Below are 23,858 nucleotides of genomic sequence, written 5' to 3' on the forward strand. Positions count from 1 at the left end.
TCTTGCCAAATGTAATCTCAATTCAAGCATGTTGCTTTGTTTTGCATTGCATTTTTATTTGTTTTGCATTTGTTTTTCTTTTGTGAAAAATTTCAAAAAGACAAAAATATTTTACTTTGGTTGTTTTTTTTCTTTTCTTTATTTTGTCTTATGCACCTAGATAGTTCATTAATTTCTCATGTTGCTTTTTATGAATTTAATTCCTTACGTCTTGGAATGTTCTTAATATGCATGAGATGAAAATTTGTGTCAATAGACTTGTTTTTGTGGTTACCTAAAGCCTGAGCTTATGTGGTACTTTTTGCCTATGCTTTATCTCTTGTGCACAGTTAAGCTTAAATTGAAGTTTTGTTTCACTTTATTTGTGAGGTCTGTTAGGTAGCCATATGAGGTTTTTGACTAGTCATATTTTTCAAATTGACCATATGCTAGTTGAACCTAGGGCTTAAAAATTCCTGCTTTCTCTGTTGTGATAAGCTCCAAAAGTTTAAGGACACTTTCTCAAAGAGAAAAATAAACAAAATAGTGAAACAAATAAAATCAAAATATCATATTCCAAAAGGAATTTATTTCACTGTGTCAAACTTGTGCAAAATATTTTACAAAGAGAATTGTATAGGATGAGAGTGGCTAGACCCTAGTATGATAAGGTTTCACTTTTGATTTGATATACTTGTCAAAACCTCATGGTGGTGAAACTTTCTCCTCATTTTATAAATTGAAAATTTTTCTCTTTGGATGGCTTACCCACACACCACACAAACATAGGTTGAATGGAACATTTTCTTGGCTTGGGTTAAGCAATATGAGTTTCTAGCCATTTCTAGTCTCATGTATATTTTGCATATTTGGAGCATGTTTGGATATTCATTGTACAATACATGAGTCATTGATGTGTTATCATGTGTGTTCTTTTAACTTTTAAGGGGGAGAAACATGTTTTGCATTTCCAGTTTCCTGTTGTTAATTGAGTCATACATTGAGGGGGAGTTTTGCTGATGTTTCTTTATAATCACGCATGCTACGTCATTTTTTTATCATGAGTTTTATTTATGTCTTCTTGTTCCACATATGCCTTGATGTATTTTGTGAAGTGTTTCAGGAAATATGAAGACCTTTTGTCATTCTGTGACAAAAAGGGGGAGTAAATATGGGGAGATGATGGGATTGGCTCGACATTTTGGTTTTGTCACTGAATTGCCAAAGGGGGAGTTTGTTAGTTCTTGTGTTGGCTTAATTCAGTTCCAAAATGCAGAGGCTACTGTTCACGAGCTCAAACACTGATATAGAATGCTCAGAATCCAATCTCCACCGTTCATAATGTAGATTCATGTGTTATGAACGTCCCTGCAAAATTTCAGCTCAATCGGACCACAAACGCCCATCGATCGGGGCTGTTGATCAAGACTGGACAGCATTTCCAGAATGCTGTTTCACCCATGTCCGGACATGCCTTCCCCGGGTCCGGACCTCATTTCCAGAAACTCAAATTTTGCTCCGCAAAGCTGTGTCCGGACAGCCCATTAACATGTCCGGACACCCCGTAAGTTTTAGGCCCAAAAACATGATTTTAAGTGGGTTAGGTCTAGGGTTTTGTCGGGGATATATATACATCATTATAGAAGAGAGAAGTACGAATTTTCACCCCCAAAGAGTTCGTCGGAGGCTGTGCTAAGAGAGATCATATGTGGTGAGCGTTAAAGTGAATCTCTTAGAGTTTTAATTATTCCTTTGATAAATCTACGGTTGAGAAGTCTATCGGAAGGGTCCGGTAAAGGAGAATCACGTTGAAGAAGATTGTGAGCGCGGAGACGAGTTGTAGGCTTGTCGATCTTACAGAGCCAAGGTCTTGCAAAGGGTTGTAAGTGTTCCTAGTGTCTCTAATCTCTGGATAATCTTTTGATAGTGATTTCCTGGGTTTGGCTGCCCCGGAGAGGTTTTACTTTTAGATCGGTCTCTAAAAGGTTTCCTCTTCGTCACCAAAATCTTTGTGTGTGATTGTTCATATTTTGGTGATTGTTTGCTTTGATAAATATCCGTTAATTCCGCATAAAATTGTGATATTTATCTGTTTAGAGTTTTTCAGATAGTGCAACTCACACAACGTCGTGTAGGGGTGGGCAAAGATCTGATGAGAGCGGTTGTTTGAGATGACAGTAGTGTGGAATTGGAGGAGAGTGATGAACAAAGGTTCTCTGTTGCAAATTGATTAAGTGGGGTTGAGGGAAAGAGCAAGAATAGAGACTAACTATTTCTCATGATATGTGAAGAATCAAGAATGCAGTGCGCTACATTTTTGAAAGTTACTCTTCTACGTCTCCGACATTTTTAGTTTCTAGGAAATTTATGTTTGAAGACGTATCTGGTACCAATTTTCTTGACATAAAGGGTCTTAGTTGGACACTTATTTATTTATTATTTATTATTATTTTTAATTCAAATAAGGGGAAGCCGGAAGCGGGTTATGCATCATACAACAATAAAAGTGTGGGCAACCCAACAACAAAGTTCAAATAAAAAATATAGTACAGTGAAAATAACAGTAATAGACTAGCAATGGTGTTATTCATGGTCCCAGAAGGATCATAAATAAGTCTGGTATTTTTAAGGGCTGCACAAGGCGGTAATTAATGACAAAATGGCTAAATAAAGAGTCACAACCGGTGAAGGCAACAACCACAATTAAGAGGTTGTTGCAAGAAAGGTACTGCAGTAAACCAGATGGACTCCTTAAATGGTGTCTTTTGAATCTTGATTTTGTGCATATACAATGCCTTCCAAATGCATATATTGTTTATGGAAGTCATTTTGTGAGGTAATTTTCCTTGCGATAAGAAGGGATAATTATATTTACCTCTATGTGGTAAAATGATAATTAATACAAAACTACTTCTGTTAGTCGGTAACTGCTTTTTAAATAGAATTTAAAAAAAAAATAAAATCCAATACGATAATTTGATAATACTCTACTATATATAACGTCATTTTTAGAATTATATATATAATACTTTTAAAAACTTTTACCCGTAAATTTTTAAAAACTTTATAAAACGTCACATTGAGTTCTATTGATGCCATAGTGAGGCGGGTGTTAAGCTATGGCTCGATCAATCTACTACAAAAAAATAGAGGTTTAGTAATGTTTTTTTATGATGGTTTAGGGCTAAAAACCGTCGCTATAAAACTAGTGGCGGTTTTGTAGTGACGATTCCAAAGAGTAGCTAAACAAGGGTAGGGAAATGGGAAAAAGTTGTCGATTTAGGCAAAACTGACACTAATTAGTGATGGTTTGTCCAAACCGACACCTTTTGAAAGGTGTCGGTTTGTCTTTGTAGTGACGGTTCCAAAGAGTAGTTAAACATGGGTAGGAAAATGGGAAAAGGTGTCGGTTTAGGCAAAACCGACACTAATTTATTAGATTCCAAAAAATATATATATATATATACCCACATATATTTTCCACTTATTTATTGATTTCATTTTTCATTTTTTACATTTTATTTTTATTTTCATTTTAATGTCGATCAGATCCAAATCTCCTCCTTCTTCTTCTTCTCCCTCTCTTTTCTCGATCTCTCTTTGTTGACGTCGGCATCGATCTCTCTGTATGTTGGACTTCTTCTTCTTCTTCTCCCTCTCTTTTCTCGACCTCTCTCTGTTTACGCCGGCATCGATCTCTCTGTTGGGCTTCTTCTTCGTGTGATTTTGGCTCTTGCGGCTTGCAATCCAAATATGGCACGCACAAAATCAACCATGGATTCCAAGAAAGTAGCACAAAACTTCATTTCTCGAACGGGCTTAGATTCACAAACATCCAGTATCCTCTTAATTGTCTTGGCTTGGGAAAAATGTTGAGGAACCACCAAATGAACAATCGCCTACAGAAAAATGAAGGAAAAAAAAAGGTGATCAGTAGATCCAGTCAAAAAAATAAAAGAAGATGAAAAAAAGAAAAAAGAAAAAAAGGAAGAAACGTGAAAAAAAGGTGATCAGTAGATCCAGTCAGAAAAATAACAGAAGATGAAAAAAAGAAAAAAGAAAAAAGAAAAATTAGTGTCAGTTACTGTTCAACTGACACCATTTTTAATTTGATGTCGGTTGAACAGAAACCAACACCTTATAGTGTCGGTTTCTTCCAAATCGTCAATAAAACTAGTTTTTTTTTTTTTTTTGATAGTGGTCATGAGAGTGCGTTTGCGGAAACTCCTCTTAAGCGGCACCCCGCGAGTTGGTGTTATTATGGTCAAGCCCTGGTAAGATAGCTACAATTGGCCTCTCACTCCAACCGTCTAAAAAAAAGTTTTAATGATTTTATCTCCCAGGCTAGTGGTTCTTTGTAAAAAAACTACTTGAATCATTAAAAGGAGAATCTATTTTGATCGGTCAAATCATTAAAAGTAATAAAACAAAATACTTTTTTATAGACTCAAGCAAATTAGCGAGTTTTATTTTGTGAGTAAACAATACTCACCAAAATCATTAAAAATCACAAAAAAAAAAAAAAAAAAAAAACTTGTCAATAGACTCAGCAAAGTTTTGCTTGGAATATATATATAAACTTGCTACAATTTTCCATAGTCGTTATGCTTGCAATTGAAGTTTGTATATGGGCTTTGCATGTTGAGAAGGGCATTTTAATTCACGGGATTCATTTTAATTCATGGCCAATCGACGTCAAGCTTTCAAAAGCGCATGCGCCAAGTTGTCTTTCCTAGTATTGGAATACAGACTCCAATTGCACCTGCAATGACTATGGAAGCAGCCACAATAGCGAGTTTATATATAATGGAGAGCTTTTTTTTTTTTTTTTTTTTTTTAATTGAATAAGGGAAAAAAGGCTACAGGGAAATATATAATGGAGACCTTGATGCAATTTTCATACTCTTTATCCTCCCAAAACTTAGGAAAGGTGTAGAAAAAAAAAAACATAAGGAAAAAATTATACTTTAACCACCTAAACTATTATCACATATTTTTTTTAAGCTTTTAAACTTTAAAAAGTGACATTAGGGCGTCTTATAGTATTAATACCGTGTGTCAAATTAGGGATTTAGCTTAAGTACCGTTAAAAAAAAAAACTACAACATATGTGTTGTAGTTTCAATGATCCAGATTTAATTTCAAGTTTTCCTTCCAAGTGTTCCGTGAGAAAAAAAAAAAAAAAAGAAGAAATTAAACCTGGACTATTGAGAAAATTACAACACGTATACTATAGCTTTTTTTTTTTTTTTTTTTTTTTTTTTTTTTTTACAACATTTAAGCAAAATCCTCAAATTTAACACTTTTGTATTTTTCTCTCCCACATACCATTAAAGTTATTTAAAAATAACCGTTTAAAAAAGCTAAATTTATTAAAAAAACTTAAGGTTAAAAAAAGGGGTGGCCCTTTTCATATTAACCATTTTTTTAAAAAAAATAATAATGATTTAGGGGTATTTTAGGGAGAAAAAAAATGTAAAAGTGCTTAATTTGTTAGGCAATGGTTCTATGGGAGCCCTAATGTCACTTTGAAAGTTTGGAGATGTAAATGAATATGTGGTGATAGTTCAAAGAGTTAAAATATATTTTTCCTAAAAATAAAGTGCAAGTCCTTTATGAAATTCAGTATAAGATGGGAAAAAAAAAATCAGCTTCATTATGGGAATTGCTTGAATTATTGGTATCCATCAACTCATGAAAAATCGAGAAGCCTCCAGAATTTTGTAAGTAAAATTTATCTGATTATGAAACATAAGTTATTCTTATAGGTGGGAAATAATATTTGTAGCCCCCGTGATAATTGCTATACCCCATGAAGATACAAGGCAAGTATCTATAATTATGTGGATCCTGTATTACTATTTACTTAAGGAAATACTAAGGCTTTGTTTGGTTTGCCGATCGGATATTCTATAAGAAAATGAATAATTATTAGTGGGAATAGAGAAGAGTGGAATGAAATAGTTATTCCTATTATTTAGTTTGGCAATAACACATATGTTCTTACTGGAATTAAATCAAAATTACTACAAACCCCACATTTTTTTTAAACTCATATTAGAAAATTTTTTTTTAAAAAAATAAAAAAAAAAAAAAAAACCACTAAAAAATATAGTGGGTGACCAACCACGGAAGCAGTCGGGATAAAAGTCTTTCTCTACTAGCGCTACTCTCGATCCAAGAGTTGGTTAGAATTATCATGCCAACATTATAAAATAATTATGAAATAAAAATATAATTTATAGGATTATTACTCTTTATAAAACTACCTTAATTTTTGCGTGTTTGTTTTAACTATACGTTTCCTCTGATATTCTAAGGACATTGTAAGGTTCTTGATTCATAATACAGTCAAGATAAAGGTGTTTGGGTATGGTAAACAAGTATTTGACAGGTAAAGCTTTGGTGGGGGTTGCTCTAACCATTTGAGGATTAAGATAAAGCTTCCGTCTGGTGATCAGATCTTGGAGGTCAGAGTGGGTTGCATCCATGGGAGGTAGTGGAGAAGATAGATAGCAGAGAAGACAAAAGTCTTCAGAAAATCAGTCAAAAAAGAGAAAAGATACAGAGTAGTGAAAGATCCGGCTATGTTTTAATTTTTGTAAATTTTATTTCCTTAATAATATCTTTCAATAAAATTACAAAGGGAAATTTTAACCTTAATGAGATTCAAACACATCTCCTAATGTACCACTCCATTTAGACGATAAGAGTTCGTTTGAATTTATGATTTTAAAAAGTGAGATTTAACAATAGTGATTTTAAAATGTGTAATTTGAAAATGTGATTTTTAAAAACACAGTTAATCATTTGGAAAATTGCAGTTTGACTTTTAAAATCACAGTTTGCGTTTTAAAAAAAACGCAAATTTCCTACGTTTTCACATTGTAATTTTTTAAAAACACAATTTTAAATGATATATTTTCTACGTTTGGCTTAAAATCACATTTTTTATCTATGAAATCAAAATGTCAAACGCACGTAAACCCTAAATGTCTTTCAAAATAAAATTAATTATCTCATTTATGGACCTCTGATCTATTAAGCTATTTTGGACCCAATTAATAGAGCCTTGACATTTAAGCCCATTACCATGATGGGCTAACCTACAAACTTAGCTGAATAATGTTACAACTTAAGAGATGGGGTTGCAAATCGGTTTTCAAAATGATCTGTCACATCACTTTGGGCTCTAATCAACACCTTCACCTTATTTTGTGTTTAATAAAATTCTAAAAGAAAATTCAAAATGATGAGATTTAAACTAGGGTTATACATGTAGGCAGTTGGTAACCGCTATCTGTTATCTGCATATGTAGATATATACATATAGCGGTTTTTATATGTGTGTGTTTTTGTTGGATTTGTAACGTTGTTGAATTTCTTCTAAAACAGTAAACACATGTTTACAGATTTTCAAAATCGCTTAAAATAAGTCTTAAAAAAGACACAAAGAAAACCCAGAAAAATAAAATATGCCCCTAAGGCACTGAATTTGGCCCGACTCCAAAGTTTAACAAAACTTCATTGGTGTCAATTGGTAAAGTATTCCTTCTTGACATTATGTCATTTTTATAACTACTTGTGACAGATAAATTAAATTTGTGTTATTTATGAAAGATTAAAATAACATTGTAGTGTCAAATGCATAAGAAGAGGGGAGGTTGGAGTTTAGTTATCTCCGCCTGATTTTTTAATTAATTATTTATAATTTAGGAAAAAAAGTACATATATCTCATTCAAACTATTTAACAATTTGTAATGTTTTCCCTCTCCCAGACTTTTAATTAAAATAATATTATATCCCTTACTCCTTCCCAAAACTACCAAAAAATTACAACGTACCACTTTGTATTAAGAATGACAAAAATACCTTTATTAAAAAAAAAATCAGAAAAATACAGGATATAAAGGGTAATACCCCGAATTTATATAGATTTTTACATCCAAATCATTTAGCCTAATGCCATTCCAAAAATGATAAATAGTAGTACTTCGACACAGCTTGCAAATGTTAACAACACTTGTTATATATAGTTGCTTTTTGGAGAAAGAAGTTTTTCAAAATTAAAATTGAAAAACTCTACTTAAGATTGACAACATCATTTTTTTAAAAAAGAAAAAAGAAAAAAAGAAAAGTGAATTAGCCATAATATCAATTAAAAATGATATTTTAGAAAAGCTTGAATAGAAAATTTTAATTATTAAGTTTGCATTCAAAAAAACAAAAAGAATAAGGAAAAATTACAGTTTACCCCCTCAAAGTTGACAGCTTTTTTCAATTCGAACAACAAAGTTTCAATTTTTGCAATCCACCCCCACAAAGTTTCAATTTTTTTTTTCAATTTGACCAATATTATCCAAAAATTTCCATATTGCCCATAATTTTTATTTTTTTTATGAAAAGAAATAAATAAATTTGGGGCTGCAAAAATGGCAAGATGGCCAAAGTGGTGGCTACAGCCATCCCGAATTCTTTTAAATTTTTTTTATAAAAAATAAAAAAATAAAAATTAGGGGCAATATGATAAGTTTTGGATACAATTGGTCAAATTGCAAAAATTTGGAACTTTGAGGGGGTGGATTGCAAAAATTGAAACTTTGATGTTCGAATTGAAAAACGCTATCAACTTTAGGGGGGTAAACTGTAATTTTCCCAAAGAATAATTATAGAAAATATTCTATAATATATCATAGAATTGCATCAATGAAAATCCCTTTGAGCAAACTGTCAGCAAGCCCATGATTCGGCCATATGTGGCGTGAGAAATAAATTATTAAAGAAAGAGATAGAGAACAGAGGATAAGAGAAGATAAAGGAGAAGAATATGAGTAAATGCAAGCCTATGATCCGGCCATATGCGGCGTGAGGAATAAAATTCTAAAGAAAGAGAGATGAAGAAATAGAGGAGGGGAAGAAGATGAAGGTGAGGAAAAAGTAGTAAAAGGAAGAAAAGCCTCGTGTGATATGGCAGCAGGTAACATATCATGCATCTAGTATTCACCTGTGCATAGGAATTGAAAGTAATATAGCTATCAACTATATTAGCCTAATTGGTCTTCTTCTGTAAATATATCTCTATATTTTCCAGTGAAAGCAATACACAATATGTAAGGTGGGAGGAAAAATCAAATAAAGACTGTTTGGATTCAATTTAAAGCAACCAAAGTCCCAACTAAAAATTATATAAACTTCGTATGAATGACATTTCATACAACTATTAATGGGTCTATTGCCAAAAAGACTCTTACACCTCAAAGAATCGTACCTTTTCTGCTTAGAACTCAACTATTAATGGGTCTATTGCAACGGATTCATTAGTAATCTCCTAGGCAATTGCAAAGCCAACTTAATTCTTGCAAAATCATCATTCCACACACTTATGTAAAACTTTTGCATATTGAGTCATTGACAATTAAAGAGTTAGAAGAAATCTCACTCACTATCTTTATTTTAGAGGCACACTAAAGAAAAACTCTTTTCTCAAGAGTAACCCCAATAACATTTCGTCTGACCATTTATAGTATATTCAAGATTTAGGAGAACCATTGACGTACCCAAGAAAAGAACCTGGAGGGTGTAAAAGGGTTTATAACTTCTCTATATTTCGTAATTGGGTGGTCCAATGATGAATTGTGCTGAAAAGGCACCTCATCAATTATGATGGGAAAAAAAAAATGGAAGGTAGTCTTAAATAATTATCCATAGTGCTCTTGCTTTATAATTTGATTATTATCCCTACAAATTGTTTCATGATTACTTGTGATACACATTTTCTTCAAGCTAATGTTTTATGATGAGATTTGCCTTATCTCTTATATTACTTGTGATACACATTTTATCATGAGATTTGCCTTATGTCTTATATTTTCTTACTGGGTTGTGAAACTCGCCAATTTTAACTCTAAACCCCGTTTACTAACCCTGCGACTAATGGAAATTTTCTTTATCCTTCTCTTGTGCAGGAAGTGTAGCTTAAGAAAACCTGTGTTCAAGTTTTCTCACCATTACAGAAATGTATCCTTACAAGGGAAAGTAGTATCTTTTCTTTTACTTGTTCTCAAGCTAAATTACAATTATTATACAATTGGTTAAAATGAGAAAAGTTGAGTCCATCTAATATAACTTGTAATTGGGTGGCCCAATAATTCATGCTCCACAGCTTCATTCTTAGATGTATGTTGTTCAACCAGAAACATTTTTTCACTAAGGGAACTGTTTTTTATCCTTCCCACCAACCCCCCCCCCCCCCCCCCCCCCCCCCCACTTTTTTTTTTTTCATGTAACTTTTTTAACAACCAGCCATTGGATTTGTAAAATCCATATTGGTGAAGAAATGAGTCCTACAGATCCAATGACTGATTTTTTAAAAAGATGTATGAAAAAAAAAAAAGGACAGGAGAAGAACAAATAGCAATTCTCTTTTCACTTATACCAGTTGCAATATTGATATTATCACCAGGTTATAACATGTCATAATTCATAAAGATATTATTACTACCTGATTAATTGAACCATAATTCATAAAGTAAGATACAACACCCACAGGATCCAAATGACTTCAACATAGTGTGATGGCCTTCAATGTTGGTCACAATCTTTTGTTTTCAAAACAGTCACAAAACTAATCACAAAACAGACACAATTAACAAAAGATTTAAAATACAAGATTAACAGGATCCATGACTTCAACACCATTGCTTTCGACTTGAGTATACGTGTTGTGCCAATCATCCCAATCATTTCACATATTTCAACTGGTTGAACCAAGAAAAATAGATAAATTAATAAAAGCCATAAATTTAATAAACATCATGGCACTTATGGAGGAAAAAATCAATGGCAACAGATAACTTATCATGCGTCTACCATTCACCTGCATAGGAATTGAATTAAATATAGCTATCAACTTTTAAATTTTGAGCTCAGATGTTGCAAAAGGAAATTGATAAAGAAAATATAGATTATAGCTAAAAAGAAAAAATTCCTACAAGCAACAAACTAAACAAACAGGAAACAGCAGTAATGATAGAATAGTAATGATACACTCAATTTTGTCATTTCTTATACTAATAAGTAATACAATATAGGGCTAAGCAAATTACCGACTAACCGACTTCCGACCGACTTTCGACTGACACCGACCGTTACCGACTAGATGGAGGATGGTAGGTGGCATGATTTTTTTATTCCGAATTTTTCGGTTCGGTAGGCGGAAGAGGTTTTTTAACCAAACCGACTTTATCGACAAATTTGCCACTTTTCCACATACCGACATTACCGAAACCGACTTTCCCGACTTCCGACCGACACCGACTTTACCAACCGCCATTCGGTTCGAAATGCGAAATAAAATAAAATTTGGCGGTATAAGTCGGTGAAATAACCGACTTTACCAGCATTGTCTGTTCGAAAGGCGAAAATACAATTTTTCTACCGAAACCGACATTACCGATTGACGCTTAGCCCTCATACAATATCTCCAACAATCATGTAGACATGAATGATGCAATTTTTAATTTATGTAGATGATCAAGAGGCCCCCTACAGGCCTGCCTTTTGCTTGATTTTGGGCTGGCCCTGCTGGCAGTAAAGTTTTTACTATCTATTTTTGGAAACGCAACTTAGAGAATCCTCTTTTCTAAATGATATGAGTATTCTCCCCTATTCAATTTTGTAATATCATGAATCATTTTGCCATCCTATGGAACTTCTCTTTTTCGAGAGTAAGATTTAGTAGTTGAGATTCGAGCTGCAAGTAGCCATTTTCTGTTCATTTTATGTAAGGTAAAATTCAACTAGGAGCAAATATCTTGATATTCACTTTTAATCATACAGAGATGAATATAAACAGTCAAAGAGTTATAGCAAGCATACACTCATACAATGATCAGGCTCTCCAAAAACAAAAGATTGCCAGTAAGGTTTACATCATGAATAAGGTTCAGAGAAAGCCCACAATCGTAGATACAAGTGCTGATTTTCTATTTCCTTCTCTTATGACATAAACAGGGGAAAGAATACTCACAGTAGATATGTATGTAACATCTTCCATGGAAACACTTTTCTCGTTCCTTCTCCTAGACCTTCACTGCATGTTCCTCCCTTCATTCATGAGATCCCTACAAATTATGACAAACATTACAGATGGTAGGAGACATTTTATTCAAGTCAATAATTATCATATCATGCCCGCTAATTTTTTATTTTAATCATATCCTTCAGTCTTTTCACCGGCACATCAATCACAAAATGAACAAGGCGATAGGCATGCTGACCCAATCCAATCAAAAGAGGACTATATCCCGTAAATGAGTGAAAATTTCCTTGTACACTTTCTCTTTTCCCTTTCAGTGAATAAAAGGTAACTCATATTCTAAAATTTCTGAAAAGAAAAATTCAAATGCTATGCATTCAGTATCCTCATTTTTAATCAATGTCGCATTTGAGGGCAATGCTTCCTGACTATCTTTTGTGGCCTAGATATAGGAATGCTTCTTGACTCCTCAAGAACCATAAAAAGTAACCAAACCATTTAATCACAGACGTTACGCTTCTATTAGCTAATAATGGTTCAGGGCAACCCATACATTCTTAAACCGATAAATCCTTTTGGTAAGTATATACTTGATTGGAATTTTATAATATTTCAAAGTAGAAACAAGATTTTTGAAACTTGATTCAGAAACATTCAGAAAATCAGAAAATTTGATCCATAAATAAGAAACTCCCACTACTTTTAATTTGACAATATCAAGCCCATAAATGCATGAAACCTACCTTTTTCAACTTAACAGTGTGCAAAATTATAGTGTGCAAAACTTAACAGTGTGCAAAACCTACCTTTTGCTGACAATACTATCTATGACTATTCTTTGCTCTCTGTTTCTTTGGGATTAAAGATTATTCAGGGCAAATGGAAAAGATTGGCTACTTTCCAAAAATAGACTATAGCATGTAAACCTGAGAAGCTCTTACAATGTCCTTGACCGAGGTACTAACATTTCATTTTGTAGGTTTCACCTCCCGCTCCCTTAAAGTTGAACACAAAAAATATTTGTTAGTTTAGGTTTTGGCACATTCGGTTTGCATGTAAGTTGTTGAAAATGAACACCTCAACATGTCCCAGAAGCAGATTCTAGAAGGCCCTGTCCGGACCACTAGAAGCCAGGTCCGGACCCAATTTCCAGAAAATATCTATTGAAGGGCATGTCCGGACCGCCAGAAGCTGGGTCTGGACTTGATTTCCAGAAACTGCATTTTGATGAAGAGGTCCGAACCACCAGAAGCTGGGTCCGGACCCCATTTCCAGAAAGCCTCAATCTTTATGAGATGTCCAGACACAAGTGTTGGAGGTCCGGACATCGCTAGGTTACGCATATGTTACCCTAGCCATGTCCGGACCCCAGATTAGCCCTGTCCGGACATGGCTGCTTTATTTTGTTTTATTTTCTATTTAAACACGATTTTGCTACATTTATACGTACGTATTTTGGTGAGCAAAATCAGAGAGCTTAGAGAGAGATATTGTTCTAGCTTATTTGAGAAGGGATTAAATACGTGAAGCCAATCAGAGTTCCGGTGAAAGGAAATCGTATAGAAGAATTGTGCCAGATGTTCTGGAAAGGGCTACTGCGGTAGAAGTCAAGTGAGTCGCTTGTCGTGTATAAGGAAGAGTAGATTGCAAAGGTTTTGTAATTCTTCTTGTATTCCTTATTCTTCTTATAGTGGATTGATTTCCTGGGTTTGGCTGCCCCGGAGAGGTTTTACATTTAGAGAGTTCTCTAAATGGTTTCCTCTTCGTAATCAAATATCTGTGTTTTTGTTTTTCATTACATATCTGAATTTGGTTGATTATTAATTGTTAGGTCAGATCTTATTCTGCTTAATATTTGTGAATCACCTAGACATTTAAATAGGTGTCGTTTGGAGTCGTTTTAAAATTTTCAATTGGTATCAGAGCGGGTTCACTCTGAAGGATTTATTTCCTGAGTGTGATCCGAGACTCCATATCAAATGTCTCATACTGTTGCTCCTAATTCTCTTCCCGTCTTTGACGGAACAAATTATACGCTTTGGAAAATTCATATGAGAGCATATTTTAAATCCATTAATGTTTTGCATATTGTCGAATCTGGATGGACACGTCCAGAAAAAGCAATAGCTGAATGGACAACAGAGGAAAAGAATAATGCTACTGCGAATGACAAAGCTATAAATGCTATTTACATCTCTGTTTCAAATGAGGAATTTTCTAGAATTTCTAGATGTGAAATAGCTAAAGAAGCCTGGGAAACTTTAGAAATCACACATGAAGGAACTAAGGTTGTTAGAACTTCAAAAATTCAAATGTTGGTTTCTCAGTTTGAGGAGATTAGAATGCAGGAAGATGAATCTTTTGATGAATTTTATTCAAAGCTTAGTGCCATTAGAAACTCTACCATTAATTTGGGAAAGAAAATGGATGATGCTAAAGTGGTGAAAAAAATCTTAAGATCTTTGCCTGAGAGGTTTATTCCACAAATTGCTGCTATACAACAGAACAAGGACTTAGATACTATGAGAGTAGAAGAACTTGTAGGTTCCCTTCAGACCTTTGAGCTAATTCTTCCTAAACACAAAAACACCAAAAATATTGCTCTTAAGGCAAAAAATGTTAAGGTTGACTCTTGTGGTTCATCTGATGAGGATTCTGGAAATGAGGAAGAAATTGCTATGTTTGCTAAGAAGTTTAGGAAATTTTTTAGAGCCAAGAAAGGAAATTTTAGAAATAGCAATTCACAATTTTCTGAGAAATCTAGAAATGAGAATGTTGAGAAAGGAAAGTCACCTAGAGGTATCAAGTGTCACGAATGTGGAGGACATGGGCACATTCGTGTTGACTGTGCTAACTTGAGAAAGTAAAATGGCAAGGCATTTAATGTGACTCAAAGTGATGAGTCAGATAAGGATGATGCTGAACAGGGAGTTAATTACTTAGCATTTGGAGTTAGTTATGAGAGTGAGCATGAGAATAGTGAGTGTAATTCTCAAGACAAACAAAGTGTGTCCGATAATGATTCGAAAGAAGAAGATGATTTGCAAAATGCTTATAATAATCTCTTTGTGGAATACACTAAACTGAAAAAGCTGAATAAGCAGCAATTGAAGAAACTCAATGAGGTTAATCTTGAAAATGATCAACTTTCTGTCACCTTAACTGATTCTCTTGCTACTCATAATACTTTGATGTCTGAAAATCAAATGCTAATTGCCAAAGTGAAATCCTTAGAGAATGAACTGAATGAATCAAAGAATCATTTAACAAAATTCTCTAGTGAAAAGCTAAATCAAATGTTACATAATCAGAAACATTCGTTTGATAGAACTGGATTGGGTTTTGATAAATCTGCTATTTTATCTACTAATGTTGCTTCTTCTTCAGATATGATTTTTGTGAAACCAGTAAACAAAGAAGATAACTTGGCTGAAAAGAAGGTAATTTCTCCTCAAATTTCCAAAGGTGGAAAAGGTAAGGGAACTCTAACTGATTCCTATATGTCTAGTTCTAAGTCGAGAAGTATGCACATGTTAAGAAACCAACCTTCTCAAAGGTTTATTCCTACGTGTTATAACTGTGGTAAGTTTGGACATATTCGTCCTAAGTGTTTTCAGCTTAACAGTCATGGGCCTAAAAGAAAATATTTCCATTCTAGAAATAGTTATGAGAAATTATTCAACATGATGAGAGACGTAGTAACACGGTTAGATGTCTTGGATAAGAGTCACACAGTTGTCCCTGATGTGAATAAAGTTTGGGTCAAGAAGATTAATACCATTCACCCATTGAGGAGGAGTGGTAATGGACTCACCTAGATTAGGTGGACACATAGACCATGCCTAGAAATTGAGCATATTGATATTTGTTTATAGCTGTTCTAGGACATTTTTGTTTCTTTTTTAATTTTTGTTTGCTTTGTTTTTATTTTCTTTGATTATTTTTTTATTCTTTTAGATTGTTTTAAGTGTTGGATACTCAGTTTCTCATGTTTTGTGCTCAAATGAATATTTTACATATGAGTGGGGTCAATATTTCTGCAATTTACATCTATTGCTCCATATGTTTCTGATATACCTTGTTTTTCTGAAGACTGTTAAAGGAGTAAGAGTCAGTTTTTCTCATGTTCGAAATTGTGCACTTTTTGCCCCCATTAAGTTTAGATTTTTGTTATGTGTTTGGGAATTTGGAGCAAACATTTTGCTTGGAAGATAGGTAGTGTCAGTTCCATTCACTTGACCAACTCGTTAGTTGAACCTAGCTCTAAAAAATTCCAACATTTTCTTCCACAAAAAAAGAAAAAAAAAAGGGAAAGGGCATAAAATAAGCCCAAATGACTTAGTTTTGCTTCTATATGTCCCTAAAGAAAGAATCAGTGATCAAATCATTGCGGAAATAGATGATTACTAAAAGACATGGTAAAAGCAAATGATTAGTCTCAGGGGGAGTGTATCGGATGAGGGAATCTAGATCCTAACATTATAAGGTTTTACTGTGGCTTGAATCAGACTGTTTGTCTTTCATTTACAAAATGTCTGCCTAGATTTCCATTCCACTGATAAAATCTTATTTAATGGGAGTTTTCACACACTACACATTCACATGAGATTTCTGATTATTGCCTACTTGACTGCATTCACAGAATAAGGTTGTGTCATGTATATGATACATTTAAGATGTAAGTGTAATTTGTTGATCACTCCAAATTGTTAAGATATTCATGAGGACATGCATGGTTTATTGATTATCTATACAATTTATCTTTTCCTTTTCAATTTAAAAAAATAAATAAATAATAATAATAATAATAATAATAATAATAATAAAAATTAAAAAAAATTATGTTTTCCTTTTCAATAAAAAAAAAAAAAAATTTATTATGAATTTATTTTTTTTGGGATGCGGTCCGGACAAGGAAATTTCCTGTCCAGACACGGCATTGGTTATTTTATATAACCTGCAGTGTGTTCCATATCATACTTCTCTCTCTCTCGTCCGATTAACTTCATACAAATTTTTTTTGTTTCGTTTTTTTTTTGTTTCTTTCTTTTTATCTCTGATTTCTCTGTTTCATAGTCCAGTATCCACATTCAATCATCACAGGTATGTTTTTCTTTCCTTCTTCTTTTCAATTTTGTGTTCAAATAAACTTCTCGGCTGTGACTGTTTGGGTTTAATTTTACAATTCCGAATTGTTTGAGTCCTTGATTCACATTGATTATTCTTTCTATCTCATATGATTGTTGCAAACTACATGCACTTTGATGTATTTAGGAATGGTTTTTAATCTTAACATGTGTCTTCCATGCCTACATGTTTTTTTGGCATACAATGTGTTTGATAAAATGTCTCAAAGATTCCGGTTTTCAATTGAGCTACAATTTTTCAATTACATTATTATATTTCACTGTCATTGGGTTTTAGATATTGGTTGGAATGTTCCTAGGCAAGGTATTTTCGGTTTTCATGAATTCTTTTCATCATGTTATATTCAATACCTTAATGCCTATCACCTGTTTGATTGAATGTCTACATGACATATGTTTGCATCTATCTTCACTTTTCCTTGTGAAATAAATTATTTTTGTTGTGTTCAACATTTATTTTTTGTTTCTGGTACATCTATCTCATTTTTCGAATCACATGTTTCCTATAAAATTTTTTTTTCAATCTAATTTCTTCTAGTAATTTGTGATATTCTTTTATCATTTACTTCTTTCTTTGGGGTGAGAATGCAGAAAATGGTGTATCAAAATTCGGAATCCACACCAAGGAGGAAGCGCGCTCGAGAAGAAAAATCAATCTTACAAGACAAGCCTTTGACACGCAACATTGTGATCGAGCGTGGAGTAGAGCAAAATGATCTTCAAGTGGAACTGTTTCGATTCATTCATGAAATATTCCAGGCCAATCAATGGACCTCTGTGTTCGTTCCTGTTAATGCATAAACTCGATTAGTTCGGGAATTCTACTACAACATCGAAGACATTGACTTGGTTGGTTTTCCGTCATTCAAGACCAAGGTCTCAGGGAAAACTCTCAATGTCACTCCTGAGTTGATAAGTGAAGTTACTGGGATTCCTTTGACAAATAAGAAGCCGCTTCCATTTTTGGAGACTGAGCCATAACCAACTAAAGCGGAGATCATGGCGGTTCTTAATCCAAGTCGAAAGCTTGTATGGGACGAAAACAAGAACAAAATTCCGATTGGTTATGTACGGGCTCTAGAGAGGCTGCTAACACAGATTGCGCTGCATAATATTTGACTTACTTAAAGCCTAAGGCCAAAGCATTGAAGCTATCAACAACCGCCTGATGACTCAAGGCCAAAGCATCGAAGCTATAACCACCCGCCTAACTACTTTGGAGAAAGATGTAAAGTATATCAAGGACAGTTTTTGGCAAGAATGATCTTCTCATATGTTTTGTTTTGTTCTTCTTTTGGCCAGAATATTTTTTTTAGTCTACTTATTTATAGGTTTAATGGGTTGTTTTTCTTTGTTTTTTTTTTAACTCTAGAATTTCATTTGTTTTTGTGTGCCTCCTTTGTTCTTCTGAGACAAAAAGGGGGAGTTGATTTTGATGTGTCATTTTCATGTATATTTTTGTCCCCGAATGGCCAAAGGGGGAGTTTGTTAGTTTAGGTTTTGGCACATTCGGTTTGCGTGTAAGTTGTTGAAAATGAGCACCTCAACATGTCCCGGAAGCAGATTCTAGAAGGCCCTGTCCGGACCACCAGAAGCCAGGTCCGGACCCAATTTCCAGAAAATATCTATTGAAGGGCATGTCCGGACCGCCAGAAGCTGGGTCCGGACCTGATTTCCAGAAACTGCATTTTGATGAAGAGGTCCGGACCACTAGAAGCTGGGTTCGGACCCCATTTCCAGAAAGCCTCAATCTTTATGAGATGTCCGAACATAAGTGTTGGAGGTCCGGACATTGCTAGGTTACGCATATGTAACCCTAGCCATGACCGGACCCCAGATTAGCCCTGTCCGGACATTGCTGCTTTATTTTGTTTTATTTTCTATTTAAACACGATCTTGCTACATTTATACGTACGTATTTTGGTGAGCAAAATCAGAGAGCTTAGAGAGAGATATTGTTCTAGCTTATTTGAGAAGGGATTAAATACGTGAAGCCAATCGGAGTTCCGGTGAAAGGAAATCGTATAGAAGAATTGTGCCAGATGTTCTGGAAAGGGCTACTGCGGTAGAAGTCAAGTGGGTCGCTTGTCGTGTACAAGGAAGAGTAGATTGCAAAGGTTTTGTAATTCTTCTTGTATTCCTTATTCTTCTTATAGTGGATTGATTTCCTGGGTTTGGCTGCCCCGGAGAGGTTTTACATTTAGAGAGTTCTCTAAATGGTTTCCTCTTCGTAATCAAATATCTGTGTTCTTGTTTTTCATTACATATCTGAATTTGGTTGATTATTAATTGTTAGGTCAGATCTTATTCTGCTTAATATTTGTGAATCATCTAGACATTTAAATATGTGTCGTTTGGAGTCGTTTTAAAATTTTCAATATTGTTCGACACTTAACAGACTTTTGACTACCAAGGATTGTTAAATAGCGTGCACAAACTTTTATGATTTTAGCAAATGCAATAAGAATCGCATGAAAAATATACAATACTTGATCACGGATTGATAAATTTGAGTAATCTCAACAATTTAGAAGAATTTGATCAGAATTCATAATATTTCCAAGCTACCAAATAAACCGAAAGAGCAAGAAAAAGAGGTAGTGAATAAATGCATGCCCCATTATCTTAGTTTCAGTACCAAGAAAAATTACCGATATGCATAAACAATTAAGTAAATCATCAAATTGCAATAACCAGGTGAAAGTATTAACTAAATAACAAAAAAAAAAAAATAGTTAAAATAAATACATCCAAACAACGAAGTAAATCCCAATGTAATTAACAATTAACTCCAAAAACAATAGGTCTTCAACCTCCTCAGTTATGAATCATAACTGCAAGTATAAATACTTATAAGATTTGGAATTTGATACTTCGAAAGATAGTGGAGGACAATGGGAGAGAGACGGACACTAGAAACCCAGCCTAATATTTACATAAAAAAAAGAAAGACGAGTACAAAAAAATTAAATACTAGTAGCAATTAATAATAGGAAACAAAAGCTTACCAAGCAAGGCTCAGGATCAAAGATGCCTGGGTGCTAGAACTAAGTATACCCCTGGAAAGTCAACAATCTTTTCCCAATCCTCACCAGTGTCATTCTCGCATCTTCGCAATAACATGGGACAACCCCAAATTGATAGGCTCTGCAAAGACGTTGGCCTACGCATTCCTTCAGGCAGTGATGTCAAACTGGAGCATTCATAAATGTCTAAGTATTGAAGTGATTTGAAGTTGTGGATCCAATCTGGTATAGCCTTCAAGCTTTCACAATTCGAAAGACTAAGCCTTTGTAGAGTGGTAGTATGTTGAAGTCCTGAGGGGAGAGAAACCAATTTTGGAAGTCCTCTGAAGGAAAGAGAGAGGAGGCTCGTAAGGCCATGCCATTGCATCCCATCCTCATCATTGGCTAGCTCAAGGTCAAGACAACGCTCAAGAATCAAGTCTTGAACGGAAGTGAGATGTTGAAGGGGGAGAGACTTTAATGAATGACAATCAACTAGCCACAAGCTCACAAGATTTCTCAATGAAAAAACCCAACTCGGAAGCCTTGAACCCGGATAATCATATAAGCCTAGATGTTTCAGATTTGGGGGCGGTTGGAAGCCTTCCAATTGCATTTTATCATCAACAACGTCCCAATCATTGACATATCCTTTAGTACTCCAGCATAAAAACAAAGAATGAAGATATTGCATCTCCTTTAGATTTGCAGCCTCATATTCTAATGCAACATCTTTCCCACGTCCAAGATTTGAAATCTGTAAACTTCCTCTTAGCTTATTGAGCCCATTCAATTCTCGTAAACCACTGCAGTGCTTGAATTTAGAACCCGAGTGGACCACAAAATTTGTTAACCTCTCAAGATTAGTCAATTGCCCCAATCCCTGTGGCATATAAGTCAAACCATCACAGCTATCTATATCAAGATGCCTAAGATTGACCAATTTTTTAATGTCTCTCGGCAATTCTTTAAGTGACTCACAATAAAAGAGTCTTAATGTTTGCAAATTGTGCAACCTAGTTATAGAATCTGGTAACTTCTTGATATTCTTATTGCCAGAAAGATCAAGACACCTTAAATGCTTCAGCTCCCCGATAGAGCTTGGCACATAATCAAGATCTCTACTAGACAGATCCAACATGCGCAAGAACTTGAAACTTGAAAAAATTGCATCACAATCAATCTTATACTTATACACATCGTTATCGAGGCAAAGAAATGAACGTATCCTACTTGCTTCACACAATGAAGAAATATGTTTATTGTAACCACGCAATGATAGATGACGATTTTTCTCATCGATGTTTGTCTCCTTATCACCTAATGTGGCCATCAACGATCCTGCCACTGATATGGCAAGATCATGCATGAGGTCATGCATTTTGCATTGATACATGTCACCAAACAGAAAGGTTTCAGCTTCTTGAAAGAATGATCTCTGTAGTAAATCTATAAAATACTCCCTACCAACCTCTTCCAAGCATCGGCTTTGATCATCAGAAGACTTGACAAACCCTTGTGCTATCCAAAGCCGAATTAGTTCTGCTGAAGAAAATTCGTAATGCTTTGGAAACAAACTACAATAAGCAAAGCAGTGCTTCAAATGTGAAGGAAGATGGTCGTAACTCAACTTCAGAGTTGGTAAGAGGTCAGTTTCATTTTGAGATATTTTTAAGAGATCACTGTTCTTAAAAGAAAACCACTCTGCTTCTGAAGTTTTGGAGCCCAGTAAACTTCCGATTGTCAATATGGCCAGAGGGACGCCTAAACACTTTGTTACTATCTCCTTCCCAAGTGTGACAATGCTTGAATTCTCTGGCTCTTGTCCTCTCTCAAAAGCCTTTTGCTTAAATAAAGACCATGACGCATCTTCATCTAAACATTCCAAGGGATATGATTTAACAGTCCCAATAATCCCTGCAACGCTTTCCTGGCGGATGGTCCTTGCAACGATTTCTTGGCGGGTAGTCACTACTATTCTACTGCCTCTCGCACCACCCATCAGCACTTCTTTCAAGCGACACCATTTTCTATGATCACCATTCCACACATCATCCAACACTAGGAAGTATTTCTTTCCTTGGATTTTTTCTCTAAGTTTAGCCACCAATGTATCCATTTCAGCGTCTTCTGGTTTCTCCTCGGTTGCAGATTCTAAGACTTTTGCAACAATATTTTTAACATCGAAGATATCAGAGACACACACCCACATTTTGAGCTCAAAATGTTTCTGGATTTGGTGATCATTGAATACGAATTGAGCGAGTGTAGTCTTTCCCAATCCACCGATGCCAACAATTGGAAGGATGGAAACATTCTCTTCAACGTTGGAGTCCAGCAGAAGGTGTATGACAGCCTTTTTATCATCCTCTCGCCCAATAACTACTTCATCAGGTACAAAAGAATGAGTGTTATCCCTCTCCCTTTTCCCGACTCGTGGCTCAACCTGGAGTACCTCCAAGTGGAAATTCTGCCTATCGGCGTTGATGGCATCTAACTTCTTTCGGATGGCTTTAATCTCACGGGCCATTCTAATACGAAAGGCAAACTGGTTTGATTCAGAAAAGAAAATGCGTACCTTTTTGGCCTTCTTATCACGGGTCATTATTTCTCTTCTTAGAGCTTCAGTTGAAACGGCATCCAGCAAGTCATCTGCATCATAAATCACATCTTCTAGCCTTCCGAGCCAACGTTTAACAGCACGGTCTCCTGCAGCTTGTTTGTCCTCCGCATCCAGAAGCACATCTTTGATTGTTGAAACGGTGTCGGTGAGGCTTTGAAGCTCATCTTTGACACCCCAGAGCAGCCCGATCTGTTTGACAGCAAGTGAGCCCAAAGTCTTAATGATTTGCTCGGCAACAAAGGAGAGAAGTGGTTCCGCCATTTCCTGATGGTGAGTGAAGGAATGAATGCTCAGAAGTGAAACTACACAGCGCTGTTGATGGAAGGGGTTGAAGGGTAGAGTGAAGAAATGATGAGTGAAGTAGTTAGTTGAAGGGTAGAATTGCAGAAATGTGTTGAGAAGAAGAAATGATGAGTGAAGGAACGAGCAATTATTATGACTTGGTTGGACACTTTTTAGTAATGTTGCAGAAATGTTTTTAATTAACTTGTTTTCATTCGCATTTTTCTTTTTTCATTCACACGCATGGATTGATTTTTACTGATTTTGCTTTTTCTCTCTCCTTATAGTTGTACACCTTCCTTCCAAGGGCTTCTTCTTTTTACAAGTCAAACATTTTTTTTTTTTTTTTTTTTTACAAAAATGCATCAAAGCAATTATCTTCACGTGGATAAAGCTGTTAATGATGGACTACTCTTCTTTCTCTTCACATGCTATGTTCCGCTTCTTCTTTTTTTGGTCATCTTCAAGAATCTTAAGAATTCCCTTCTTCAAATCTCTCATTTACAAATTCATTGTATTAGATTTTGTACATTGAAAACAAATTGTGCACTAGTGTCTTTATATGAAAATAAGTGAACGCATATGATGTTCCCCATCCTTTAGAAAAACATTATAGCCCTTTATATGACAACAAGCTGACTTTGACTACTACATCACACACTACTGCTAGTTGTCTACACTGAGCCTCATAATTAGCCGTAGAACACTAAAAAGGGATTGAATTCAAACTATGCACACTTCACACCAAGATCGATGTCTCATAGTTTAGTGGAAATATTCCGAG

At 34.8% G+C, this 23,858-nt stretch overlaps 1 protein-coding gene across 1 annotated transcript; it reads right to left on the reverse strand.

Moving 5' to 3' along the window:
• Window positions 1–10,451: 10,451 nt before the first annotated feature.
• On the reverse strand, window positions 10,452–23,199 carry LOC148587330 (putative disease resistance protein RGA1). The gene is made up of 3 exons (XM_088513629.1): window positions 20,173–23,199; window positions 12,009–12,102; window positions 10,452–10,737 (listed from the first exon to the last, which is right to left on the reverse strand). The coding sequence occupies exon 1, from the start codon at window positions 23,051–23,053 to the stop codon at window positions 20,189–20,191; it is 2,865 nt and encodes a 954-aa protein (XP_088369755.1). The 5' UTR covers window positions 23,054–23,199; the 3' UTR covers window positions 10,452–10,737; window positions 12,009–12,102; window positions 20,173–20,188.
• Window positions 23,200–23,858: the final 659 nt, after the last annotated feature.

Source organism: Corylus avellana, chromosome 2 (assembly GCF_965113065.1).
Source record: "Corylus avellana chromosome 2, dhCorAvel1.hap1.2, whole genome shotgun sequence".
Lineage (NCBI taxonomy): Eukaryota > Viridiplantae > Streptophyta > Magnoliopsida > Fagales > Betulaceae > Corylus > Corylus avellana.